General features: G+C 37.4%; 1 protein-coding gene across 3 annotated transcripts in view; it reads left to right on the forward strand.

Annotated features, from left to right (window-relative positions):
* Window positions 1–14,133, forward strand: part of ARL13B (ARF like GTPase 13B) — a 54,502-nt gene that overhangs the window by 25,846 nt on the left and 14,523 nt on the right. For all 3 annotated transcript variants that reach the window (XM_025163913.2, XM_007423926.3, XM_088144519.1), the window contains exons 5-7: window positions 871–976; window positions 2,864–3,066; window positions 8,107–8,221. In XM_025163913.2, the coding sequence (XP_025019681.1) occupies window positions 871–976; window positions 2,864–3,066; window positions 8,107–8,221 (424 nt within the window). The remainder of the gene's footprint in view (window positions 1–870; window positions 977–2,863; window positions 3,067–8,106; window positions 8,222–14,133) is intronic.

The following is a 14,133-nucleotide window of genomic DNA, read 5'->3' on the forward strand; positions in this document are numbered from 1 at the left end:
TTAAGATCAGTTTTATCACCTATGTTGTGTATAGGCTTTTCTATCAGATTCTTTCAAATCCTGTATTTTTCAAACATATCTCATCCATTGTGTTGTCAACCTGTCTGTACACATGGGGCAGCCATTGAAACCTTATCAAAGAGGTATATCACAAGCCTGGAAAAGCTGATCCATTGCCAGCATAGGATTGCTTGTAAACTTAACAGCAAGAACAGTCATTTACATTTTTATCTTTGCAATTTAACTTTCCCTATCATAATATTTTACTCCGACATAGTTGTGTTATGAAGAACGGTATACACAAATACTTTCACCACAATCTTAAGGGTAGTTATTTTGAAGTGAATCCAATGAAACTTCCTCCCATAAAAAGCTCACAAGGTTGCATTTTTACAGCATAACTTTGTGCGTCTATTGTCTTCATACGTTCATCAGAGGCATTTTCACATAAAAGACTTTCCAATATGATTTGCCACATATATTTGCTTTTAAGAGGATTGTTCTAAAAAAGGGCAGAATTTTCAGGAGACTGTAAGGAAAGGACAAGTGTAATAGGAAAATAAGATTTTAACTGCCTTCTACAGGAAGATATTTGAATTCCATTCACTAAGGATAGGTTTGATCAAGACATAGGCTTTCTGACATTTAAGAGTAATGAGAAAATAAATTAACCATTTATATTTATTCCACTGAGAAGAAACTGTTAATAAATAGGCAACAGCAATGTTTATGTTTGGCTATAGAACAATATTTTGTGTCTCTTCTGTTATTTGTATAGATTCTGCTTATCCATATTGATTTGTGTTGACTTTTAGCCACAGTAGGTAGCACTGCTATATCTTTTTATTTGATGGTTTTTTCCCCCCTTAGATTAGCAAATAAACAAGACAAAGAAGGTGCCTTGGCAGAAGCAGATGTGATTGAATATTTATCTCTTGAAAAGCTTGTCAATGAGCACAAATGCCTCTGTCAGATTGTAAGTGCATTTTAAATAAGATTAATTTCTTCAGACATATTGCTTGGCAGAATTTTGAAATAAAATTATGTAATCCTATTACTTTATTCTTCTCTATACCACATGCCACTTTATTTCTGATCACTGATGGCCATGAGAAAGATGATTTGGTTGTTTATTACCCAGATGATAAGCTGATTTCAGAATGTCATTTTTCAGAAAAGTGCTTAATGTAATATCAGTCTTTTTATCCTAGAATGTTGCAAGTTTATTTTTTCTAAAGCATTTAATTTCCTGATGAAACATAATACTCAGGTGCTACTATCTATCTTGTTGGTTCCTAAACTGAGAAGGCTAATCAGTTCAGCTTTTGTTTTAATTGTCTGCTCTGTTACGGAACCATAACTTCCTATAATGTTGTCAAAAAAACTGTATTGGCCTGTCCATGTGGTCACCTGGCACCAAGATTGACTTGAAAGACCATAACAACAACATGCTATGGAAATGTAAGTTTCAGTTAGCAGTTATATTTTCCATCATTCATTAATACAATGAACTACTGTCACACATTAACGGGAAGCAAGATTATTCTTGACAGTCATGCCAACATTCTCTATGTGAATGTTTCCCATAAGCCTAGAATGTCATTACACTTGTGCTGAAAACATAGGTGTAGGGCTGCCAGGCACAAATGAACTTACCAGTGCAAGCCCTCCCACGTATCCCTTGAACTAGGATTGGTTTGTCTTAAACTGCTCCTCGTGGTATTTTTCTTGAGAGACGCAGATGTCACTTATACTACCCCTGAATAGTGGTGCATTGGATTGATAGAATATAATTGTATTAATTGGTTTGCTTTTAATATTATGTTAATACATTTAAGCTGTCAGGGTTTCTGAAAATGGAGCGGCATATAAATGGAAGTAATAACTAGAGCTGCTTCAGCAGTTGAAGTGACTGATAAATTTAATGAATGAATAAATAACAAGCAAATAAATTACAGATTGTGTTTATTTTCGAAGTATGCATATTACAGATTTGGGGTTTATAGATACATCCAGTTGAATAAGTGATAATATAATTTGCTCATTATTCCGTTTATTTATGTAATTTAAAATATTCATTTAAGTTCTAGAATATACTTTTTATTCACTTAGACTAATAGTAAAATTAAGTGAGTTATAGTGACAGAAAGAATGCTGCTCAAAAACAAGGAAGCATCACAGTGCTCAAGAATACACTAAGATTTTCTGTTTTTATGTTGTAAACTGCCATCATGGCATTTTTGTTGAATCTGGCAATATATAAACACAATAAATAGACAAAGATTTATAGATTTTTTTTTTAATGAAGGTGTGGCAGAGACTTATGGAGACAAAAAACAGATACTCTAGATAGTTCAGTGGATACAGAATGCTAAATGTCTGTAGGAATGGGCCAAGAAAAAGATAATGAAATAGTCAAAAGGAACGTTCTAAATGAATGTAGAAATGAAATAGAATAGAGTAAGAAAAGAAGAAGGTTTCACAGCTGGACTACTGCAGGCTGTATGTTTGTGGCAGAACATTTGCTTCGTTCTTGGAAAACTAAATCTTTATTTAAGCATTCTTGTCTTAAAAACCTAGAATTGCAAGAGCTTTTGTGGGAATTTATTGGGTGCACCATCAGTTTTTGAAAAGTAATTTTTAGATCATATAGGCAAACCTGAATCTATATCCCTCTGGATTAGAGCTGTGTTTTAAGAGTTGAGGTGGAATAATTGGGTGGGCCAAAATATGAACAAGTTATCATTGACAAGTGTGCTACACAGTCATTTTCAGAAATTGTCAGTGAGTTAATATCTAATTGTTCAATTTCTTATTACTGTAACAATATGAGGATAGAGCTGATTTTTTTCTTTGCTTATAGGAGCCTTGTTCCGCTATTGTGGGCTATGGAAGAAAAATTGACAAATCGATAAAGAAAGGATTACTTTGGCTATTACACACTATAGCTAAAGATTTTGATGCATTACATGAAAGAATTCAGAAAGACATCACAGAACAAAAAGCCATTGAAGAACAAGAAAAACGAGAGCGAGCAGAACGAGTGAGGAAGATAAGGAAAGAAAGGTATAGTAAAACATTATCAGTTTTAATTTTTATTTATTTACTTTGAAACATTTTTATAGTACCTTACATATTAGATTTCAAGGTACCATATAGATAAGGCAAGGATATAGCAGATCTAAAATGTAATATGCTCAGTCAGTAATTGTGTTTTCATATCAGACATGATATGACATAGTCAAAAATATTAATAGGCAGTATGGTAATTTGTTAGGGATTATGGGTGTTAAAGGCCAACATATTTGGAGAGTGCCAGGTTGGGGAAGGTTGCTTTAGATGCTATGAAAGACTTAAAAAAGGCAGTTAGAACTTCATACCGAAGGAACAGAAAAATGCACTTTCCCTATAGTACAGCTAGTTCATGAACCTTCATTAATTTCAAAAGCATTTTCCCATTTTATGCTAATTTTGAGTGATATGTCCCAGATTCTCAGAGACCATGCAGAATTCGTTACAATGTTATTTGAATTATAGCCAAGGAAAAAAGCAACCTACCATCTATATGTTCAACATCTGACAAAAACACTTGTTTTTCACTATTTAAAATATATTTTTTCTTGGTCACTGAAGATGGAGCAAAAAAAAAAAAAAAAAAGGCTAAGTCTACCACTTCTAGCTAGAAGAAAGACTTAAAACTTTTTCTGTTAATAATTTGTTTCTATTTTATTTTTCTTGTGTTTTATGTTCTTTGTTTATTTTGGGTATTTTTGGGATGGTTTAAAAATATTGTGAATGGATGAATATAAATTTAAACAGGCCAAATCAAAGGGCCTTCACAAAAAGGTCTAATGATGAGAGAGGAGAAATACCTTCCCTCTATATCAGCAGATTTTATAAAGGGGTCATTGAACATCACAGCTGCCTGTTAAGTTGCCAGTGCTTGTTACAGGAAGAATGGATCTACAGCAGGAGATTTTCCACAAGGTCTCAACAAATTTGGGACCCTTCAGTTGACCTGTTCACAACAGTTGACAACTGTGAAATGAAGCACTGCTTTTCCCAATTCCAAAGAACAAAATAAAGAAGATTGATGGCCTGGTAGTTCTGTGGCTAGAAGGACCTCTCTTTGTATTCCTATGGCATTCAGCACTACCCACAGTGGTACACAGGGTGAAGCTGCTCAAGGCAAGGGTGATTCTAATTGCCCATACTGGCCAGAAAATTTTAGTTTTATTCCTTCATAGAGATGACTGAGGAGCACCTGAGAAATGCCTGGACATCCTGACTTTAAACCTGGACCTAGACAGACTACAACAATGCACCTGAACATTTAATGGAATATATTCTGTGCTCTGGCCTCTCAAGTCTCTAGAAACCATTTGGGTTTCAAGAGGCTGAACCACCTCCAAGACTTCCCAGTTGACTTGGTGTGCCTCTGAATGATAGTACAAAAGGCAAAAATTTGTCTACCAGCAGGGACACAGAAGTTTTGAGGGTTTCTAAAAACAGGCCTGGAGAAACACCACTTGCTAATATATGTTGCGTAGACAAGCAACCACTTTAGGCTCCCTTCTCCTGTGTTGCTTCCTCAGACGAGCAAACCACTCCTCCCTACCTTCAATGCCATTCATGGGGCCTGTCATTGGTTCTTAAGGACTTAACGATGACTCCTTTTGAACCCATCAGGCAGATCCCATTAACATCCTCACCTGCAAGACAGCTTTTTTGTAGTCCTAAACTCAACTAGAAAGTATATTCCATCAAAAAAGTGTGGTTCTAAGATAAGTTTCATGCTTCATGCTTAGGGTCAGTTCTAAATTCCATCAAGCATAAGAAGATAATCCTCTGTTTCAGCCTAGATTCTTCCCATCTTAGAGAGTAAACTGGCTCATACTAGATGTGTGCAGATCTCTAAGAATACACTTCAAACATAATCTTGAGGGACAAAAAGCTGATAGTCTACTTGTTTCCTACAAGACATGAATTCTGGAGAAACAAGTTATATGATTTGTCATCAGCAAGGTGGGTTACAGAATGAATTGGTCTGATGTACTCAGCTAGCAAAAAGCAGGTACTCTCTGACATTACAGCTCACTTAATCAAGGGGCTGTATCAATAGCCATAATAGTGAATATCCTGCTAATGGTTATTTGTAGGGTGATCACAAGAAAGGAGCTATTTTCATTAACCATTGTAAAATGTATGCTTGCTTTTACAGATAACTGTAGCTGAACCAAAAAGGTGAGAGAGGGGAGGATGCAGCTCTGTTATGTCTAAATTGCACTAGGAATAGGATTGGGTAGATTAATGCCAAGCTAATTTGGTTTCTTTTGCAAAGGAAGCAGCACATAGAAAATACTAGTTCTCTATCTAGGAGCAGATCCTGAAAAGACATTTCAGCTGACAGTTGTCCACATCCAAGTAGGCAAAATGTCCAGTAAGTTGAATAATGGCCGTTAGCAATACACGTCTAATATACAGTGCTACTCCAGTCTCAATGGGGCCAGTTTCTACTGCTAAGCTGTTTTATGGAGATTTAAATCAATAGATTGTGTAGGAATATATGCCAAGAAAGAAATCCTTGTAGAATAAATAAAATGCTGTATTGAATTCCTACCCTTTCTTAAGTTCTGCATTCAGTCCCTTTTTGGCTTTCAGTCCTGACCAAACAAGCACAGATAAAATGGCTCAAAATCTCAGAATGGGAAATTGGACCAGTTTCATCTCTCAGATAAATAGAATGTGCATAGCTGTTTTACACAGCGCTATCATTTCTCTCAAAATAGGGATTTCTTGGTGACTCTTCGGTATGTTAAAGTAACTTTTTAGCTGACTAGAAAAAAACATAGGTTTGAGGGATAAGCTGTTAGCCAGCATACAGAATAAATTATGTTGGGAATAGTATATGCCTTATTCCTGAAAAGAACACTCAATAACTTCAACAGCTTGTTACCTGAAATTATTTTTATTATTTAGTTTAAATTCACAAAATACGTAGAATTTGTAATTCCTTGCTATATCCATCTTTGCAGTCATACAGTTCACATAATATATTTAAAAAGTCATTATGAAGTACAAATTCAAGTCAATCAGGCCAAGTAATGCATATTTTTATGATCTGTGTATAGGAAATCTATTTGGTATATAACCATTTCTTTCTATTGAGTTCAGTTTTGATTTTAGCCCTTTGCTTTAACGGCGGAACAGAATGTACACTTCAGTAAATTAATGCAATCCAGGTTATCTAATAGAGGAATTGTAGGCCAGATTTCACATTGATTGACTTCAAGATGCAGTTCTTTCAGTTTCACACCCATCCTTTATAATTTCACCAATAACACTTGCCAGCATTTTAATATAATGTACAGTCAGATCCAGAAATATTGGGACATCGACACAATTCTAACATCTTTGGCTCTATACACCACCACAATGGATTTGGAATGAAACAAACACAATATGCTTTAACTGCAGACTGTCAGCTTTAATTTGAGGGTATGTACATCCAACTCAGGTGAACGGTGTAGGAATTACAACAGTTTGCATATGTGCCTCCCACTTGTTAAGGGACCAAAAGTAATGGGACAGAATAATAATCATAAATCAAACTTTCCCTTTTTAATACTTGGTTGCAAATCCGTTGCAGTCAATCACAGCCTGAAGCCTGGAACGCATAGACATCACCAGACGCTGGGTTTCATCCCTGGTGATGCTCTGCCAGGCCTCTACTGCAACTGTCTTCAGTTCCTGCTTGTTCTTGGGGCATTTTCCCTTCAGTTTTGTCTTCAGCAAGTGAAATGCATGCTCAATGGGATTCAGGTCAGGTGATTGACTTGGCCATTGCATAACATTCCACTTCTGTCCCTTCAAAAACTCTTTGGTTGCTTTTGCAGTATGCTTTGTGTCATTGTCCATCTGTACTGTGAAGCGCCGTCCAATGAGTTCTGCAGCATTTGGCTGAATGTGAGCAGATAATATTGCCTGAAACACTGCAGAATTCATCCTGCTGCTTTTGTCAGCAGTCACATCATCAATAAATACAAGAGAACCAGTTCCATTGGCAGCCATACATGTCCACGCCATGACACTACCACCACCATGCTTCACTGATGAGGTGGTATGCTTAGGATCATGAGCAGTTCCTTTCCTTCTCCATACTATTCTCTTCCATCACTCTGGTACAAGTTGATCTTGGTCTCATCTGTCCATAGGATGTTGTTCCAGAACTGTGAAGGCTTTTTTAGATGTCGTTTGGCAAACTCTAATCTGGCCTTCCTGTTTTTGAGGCTCACCAATGGTTTACATCTTGTGGTGAACCCTCTGTATTCACTCTGGTGAAGTCTTCTTTTGATTGTTGACTTTCACACACATACACCTACCTCCTGGAGAGTGTTCTTGATCTGGCCAACTGTTGTGAAGGGTGTTTTCTTCACCAGGGAAAGGATTCTTCGGTCATCCACCACAGTTGTTTTCCGTTGTCTCCCGGGTCTTTTGGTGTTGCTGAGCTCACTTGTGCATTCCTTCTTTTTGGGAATGTTCCAAACAGTTGTTTTGGCCACGCCTAATGTTCTTGCTATCTCTCTGATGGGTTTGTTTTGTTTCTTCAGCCTAATGATGGCTTGCTTCACTGATAGTGACAGCTCTTTGGATCTCATCTTGAGAGTTGACAGCAACAGATTCCAAATGCAAATAGCACACTTGAAATGAACTCTGGGCCTTTTATCTGCACATTGTAATTGGGGTACTGAGGGAATATCACACACCTGGCCATGGAACAGCTGAGAAGCCACTTGTCCCATTACTTTTGGTCCCTTAACAAGTGGGAGGCACATATGCAAACTGTTGTAATTCCTACACCGTTCACCTGAGTTGGATGTACATACCCTCAAATTAAAGCTGACAGTCTGCAGTTAAGGCACATTGTGTTTGTTTCATTCCGAATCCATTGTGGTGGTGTATAGAGCCAAAGATGTTAGAATTGTGTCGATGTCCCAATATTTCTGGACCTGACTGTATATGAAATGTTTTCAATATTTATAATATTCTAAAAAAATTAATTTCAGTTGATTCAAAATATTTATTTTTTTCTTTAAAAATAACCAGAGAACAGAAGGAGAGAGAAGAAAGTAAACAAGAAGGAAGGAGCATTTTGGATGAAGTAGACTCTGAGCTAGTAATTGGAAACCCGTTTCAGCCTATATCAACTGTAATCACTGAGGTATTGGAGCAGTCATCTATGGAAAATGTTTATGACAAATCAATTGATTGTTCATGGAGTGCTTTAGCCAGTGCTTGCATTTTTTTAAAAACAAATTCAAATTCCTTTCTTTTATCTTTAGCCTTTTTTCCTTTTCTTTGTGTGTTCTGATACTAGTGGTTATTTATTTTTCTCCTTTGCTTTCTATTTTACTTTTGTAGTTCTTCTTATTTGGATCTTTGTTATTAACAACTGCTATGTTTGCTTCCCTATTAGCCCCTTTTGCTTGCTTGATAACTAATTGATGACATATTGGGAAATTAGAACCCATTACTACATAACAGAGTAATTGAGATAAATCTCTTCAGTAACATTTCTTTTGTGATACCTTTTAGTTCTTATCTGGCTATAACCAAAGGGACTTTTTATGCTTTCCCAAATCACATGAAAACTTGTGTTCCTATTCTGGGGATGCTTCATATAAGATAAAGCTGTGCTAGTGTTAGGGTGCTACTTGTACCTAGAAGACCAAAGTGATCTCTTCTATTCACCTTTGCTAGGACTGTTCCTTCTACCTTTGATAGGTTTTTGAGATTAAATGCTAGTAAAGTTTCCTGAGGCTCTCTTGTGCATTGAGGTTCAGGCCATAAATATGCCTTGCCAGATGTGTAACCCTCTTATATTTCAATCTTGACTTTCTGCTGCTTTTCTACAATAGCGGTCTCTTCTAATTGTTTTCTCCATAAGTTCCTCAGCTTCCTCTTTATTTTGGGCTTCTTGTTTCCACGGCCTTTTCCCAATAACTAGCTATTTTTTCTATGCCGCCTTAGTTGTGTAGGTGGCCAAATAATCTTCAGCCTGCTCTGCTGCATGATTACCTGTCCCAAGGTGGTATTCTTCTACTCAGAAGTGCACTGGTTCTGATTGGACTGGTAGGAACTGTTCTAACATTGCTTGTTTCACTATTTCATCTGGACTTATTTTTCTTAATTGCAACTATTTACTGCTAAAGTCTGCCAGTTGAGCCCACAATTCTCTTGACTCCTTCTTGGACACTCTCTGCCAATATGCATATTTTGTTCCATCATATCAGTATAATATTGCCTCTTTTGCTTTATTATAGACTGTTACAGTAAACCTATGTAAGCTCTTCAGACTTTTCTTGTAAAGCTGGATGGTAACCCAGCTACCAATTCTTTCTTAAGCCATGCAAGTGTTGTTCTCTCTCATATATTCCAAAAGCCCTTCTATATTTTCCCTTCTGTTAATTTTGGAATTTTAATACCTTTGAGACCTTGATACCTATGAGATAAGGAAGGAGATCTTGCTCCCATTCCTGTTACAAGCATAACAGTTCCACCATTATTTCTTTCAATTCCTCAAAATCAGCCTCCTTTCTGATTATTCCTGCTCCAGTCTGCCTTGTCTCAACTTCTGTCCAGTGTCTGCCCTGTTCTTGCTCCTTCCCCATTAACTTAATATTTTTCCCCAAGAGCTTTAGTTATTCCTCCCATAACAGGGATTCTCACCAGTTTAGTGCTTTCCATCTTTTCAGTGGTTTCTTGTTTCTGTGCTATCCCAGATATGAGCACATGTGTGTGGTCCCAGATACTATTAAGGCTAGATTAATTACTTGAATAATTTTTGGAGTGGCAGGGCCAATTTTTTAAATTAATACCATCAAATTACTTCTCTTTTACATTAACCACTGCTTACTATGTCTGGATCCATTTCATATTCCACTGCTACCACCATATGTGAGAGAGTAGGAAAAGGATAAAACAGTTCTGGACAATGCAGAAAACTGGGATGCCAAATAAAATGTATTATTATACAAGGAACAATACAGTGAATAATTTATTTAGTTAGTGTTCAGTTGCAGTGACATTACCTATCCTATGTATGTGCATATATGAGTTCCTAATCACAAGTCTAAATTAACAATTTAATGTGCATTTATTTACAGAGCTTCCTTGAAGTTCCTTAATTGCTTCAATTGTTGGAACTGTTTTCAGCTGTTTCCTTATATAGACAATTGCTAAACCTAATCACTGGGATTTTTTATATTAATTCCCCTCTCTAGATAGCTTAGCTATACTTTTACTTGATATTCTGTCCTTTTGTAAGGTAAACTGGAGGGAGAAGATGGAAAAATAATTCTTTCCCAACCCCTCTTGGAACTGTGGTACTTCCTTTGCTCCTCTACCCCATTACAGCTCCCAAGCTGTCTGTCCTATGTGGATCCTTCCCCCCCTGCTGTTCAGTTGTTTTACGAGCAAGGTCGCTCCAGATCCTTCCTTCTAGACTCTGCTTGCTATTGCTGATGTTGTCTATTGCATATATCTCTTTCTTTGCTGATCTGCTGCATCAGTGTCTTTCTTTGGTGTCTTTGATCTCTTGATCTTTTGCTTACATGAGTAGCACCTCCAGTGGCCCATACAGAAATACAAAGCAAAACTTTTCCTTCCAACTCTGTCCCATATAAAGGAAGACATGCTAGGCTACAGGTGCTTCAGGGTAGCTAGGACTTTTCTAGATGCCTTTGTGACTTCAGCCATGTACCTGGCAGACTACCAAGGAAAAAAGTGTGCAGACACAGACACCCTTCTTTAATATTCTACAACAGAGAAAAAGAACAGTTTCTGTCATAACAGCTTATTCTGCAACAAGATATTTTAAATAAATGAATATTTTGGATGGAGTTTTACTGTAGTCTTAAATGAGATTGCCCTGCAGGATAGATGTTCAAAGCCTGAAGCAGATAATTATGTGTTCAAACCATATACTCTGCTACTAAACTATGAACCTATTATGCAAGCATTTCTGTGAGCTGCACTGGTTTCCATCCCATTTCTGAGCCCAATTCAAAGGACTTTGTTTCTTTCTGTATATATGCATCAGACTCCAAAGATTATATTCTGTTGGCTTTTTCTGGCATATATGCCAAATCCGAGAATGGGTTAACAAGTTGAATAATTTACAGTGATTTTCTTAAATCTGTTTATATAGCCCTTTTATCACAAGGAAAGAACATCATATTCTTCCAGATCTTTAAAAATCTGTGCATTTTAGATTTTTGCACTAAAACTGTGTTGTCATTAGTTTTATTTTGGTTTTATTTTTCTCTCTGGTTGTTTTCATTAGTTTTAAATTTTATATTTATGTGTGGTTTAACTTTATTTTGGAATAATGTATCATAGACATAACAATAATTGTATGCTGATTTATTGGAAGCTCCTCAGGAAAGTTTATAAATATATTAAATAACTTTTGCACTTCCAAATAATAGTGCCTTTGCACTTCCAAATTTCCTCAAGATTATTTGTAGTCAGTAAAGCAAAAAAAATAGGAATACCAGAATCTCATTGTCCTCATGCAAAATCTATACATGGGTCAGAATGCCACATGGCAAAACAGAATGGCTCCAGGCTGGCAAAGGAGAAAAGGGTGTCTACTCCCCTTATTTATTCATTGTATATGCAGAATATATATTAAGAGAAGGTGGATTTAAAGAAGATGAGCATTTAAAAAAAAACTGGAGGAAGAAACATCAATAATCTGTGCTATGATGTCACTATTTTGATAGCTGAAGATGAAATGATCTGCCATAGTAATGAAAGTCAAGGAATAAGGTGAAAAAATGGACTGCAAGTAAATAAAAATAAGACCACCAAACTAATGACAACAAGTAGAGCAACCAGCCTTAGAACTGATAATGAAGATACTGAAGTGGTAGATAGTTTCTGGCTTTTAGAATCAACTGTCAACAGTAAAGGAGCCAATAGGCAAGAAATATGCCACAGACTAACACTTGGTAGAGTAGCAATGAAAGCCTTGGAAAAGATATTTAGATGCCAGGATGTGTCTATACAGTGGGGCAAAAAAGTATTTAGTCAGCCACCAATTGTGCAAGTTCTCCCACTTAAAAAGATGAGAGAGGCCTGTAATTTTCATCATAGGTATACCTCAACTATGAGAGACAAAATGGGAAAAGAAATCCAGAAAATCACATTGTCTGATTTTTAAAGAATTTATTTGCAAATCATGATGGGAAATAAGTATTTGGTCAATATCAAAAGTTCATCTCAATACTTTGTTATATATCCTTTGTTGGCAATGACAGAGGTCAAACATTTTCTGTAAGTCTTCACAAGGTTTTCACACACTGTTGCTGGTATTTTGGCCCATTCCTCCATGCAGATCTCCTCTAGAGCAGTGATGTTTTGGGGCTGTCGCTGGGCAACACGGACTTTCAACTCCCTCCAAAGGTTTTCCATGGGGTTGAGATCTGGAGACTGGCTAGGCCACTCCAGGACCTTGAAATGCTTCTTACGAAGCCACTCCTTCGTTGCCCAGGCGGTGTGTTTGGGATCGTTGTCATGCTGAAAGACCCAGCCACGTTTCATCTTCAATGCCCTTGCTGATGGAAGGAGGTGTTCACTCAAAATCTCACGATACATGGCCCCATTCATTCTTTCCTTTACACGGATCAGTTGTCCTAGTCCCTTTGCAGAAAAACAGCCCCAAAGCATGATGTTTCCACCCCCATGCTTCACAGTAGGCATGGTGTTCTTTGGATGCAACTCAGCATTCTCTCTCCTCCAAACACGACGAGTTGAGTTTAGACCAAAACAGTCTACTTTGGTTTCATCTGACCATATGACATTCTCCCAATCCTCTTCTGGATCATCCAAATGCTCTCTAGCAAACTTCAGACGGGCCTGGACATGTACTGGCTTAAGCAGGGGGACACGTCTGGCACTGCAGGATTTGAGTCCCTGGCGGCATAGTGTGTTACTGATGGTAGCCTTTGTTACTTTGGTCCCAGCTCTCTGCAGGTCATTCACTAGGTCCCCCCGTGTGGTTATGGGATTTTTGCTCACCATTCTTGTGATCATTTTGACCCCATGGGGTGAGATCTTGCATGGAGCCCCAGATCAAGGGAGATTATCAGTGGTCTTGTATGTCTTCCATTGTCTAATTATTGCTCCCACAGTTGCTTGCCTATTGCAGATTCAGTCTTCCCAGCCTGGTGCAGGTCTACAATTTTGTTTCTGGTGTCCTTCGACAGCTCCTTGGTCTTGGCCATAGTGGAGTTTGGAGTGTGACTGTTTGAGGTTGTGGACAGGTGTCTTTTATACTGATAACAAGGTCAAACAGGTGCCATTACTACAGGTAACGAGTGGAGGACAGAGGAGCCTCTTAAAGAAGTAGTTACAGGTCTGTGAGAGCCAGACATCTTGCTTGTTTGTAGGTGACCAAATACTTATTTCCCACCATGATTTGCAAATAAATTCTTTAAAAATCAGACAATGTGATTTTCTGGATTTCTTTTCCCATTTTGTCTCTCATAGTTGAGGTATACCTATGATGAAAATTACAGGCCTCTCTCATCTTTTTAAGTGGGAGAACTTGCACAATTGGTGGCTGACTAAATACTTTTGCCCCACTGTACCTACAACAATCAGAATTGTCCAGGCATTGTTTTTTCCTGTGACACTCTATGAAAGTGAAAGTTGGACTTTGAAGATTCAGGATAGAAAGTGTTGATGCTTTTGAACTTTGACATTGAGGAAGATTCCTGAGAATACATTGGATAGCCAGGAAATCAAGCAAATGGATAATTGAATAGATCAACCCAGAGTTTCTCATTTGAAGCAAAAATGACCAGGCTCAAATTATCATACTTTGGACACCTTATGCGAAGAGCTAGTTCTCTGGAGATGTCTATAATGCTGGAAAAGGTAAAAGGAAAGAGAAAAGGTCACCCAGCAGCAAGGTAGTTGAACTCAATTTCAGTAGCAGTGGGTGCAGTGCATTGTGGAAGACCTGAAGGACCAGGTTAGAGACAGTCGTCCTGGAGAACATTTATCTATGTGGTGGCTAAGAGTCAATACCAACTTGACAGCACATAATCAATCAAAAGATAAAAA

Source organism: Python bivittatus, unplaced genomic scaffold (genome assembly GCF_059951505.1).
Source record: "Python bivittatus isolate LINGU-HERP-01145 unplaced genomic scaffold, Pbiv_v1 ctg000350_np1212, whole genome shotgun sequence".
Lineage (NCBI taxonomy): Eukaryota > Metazoa > Chordata > Lepidosauria > Squamata > Pythonidae > Python > Python bivittatus.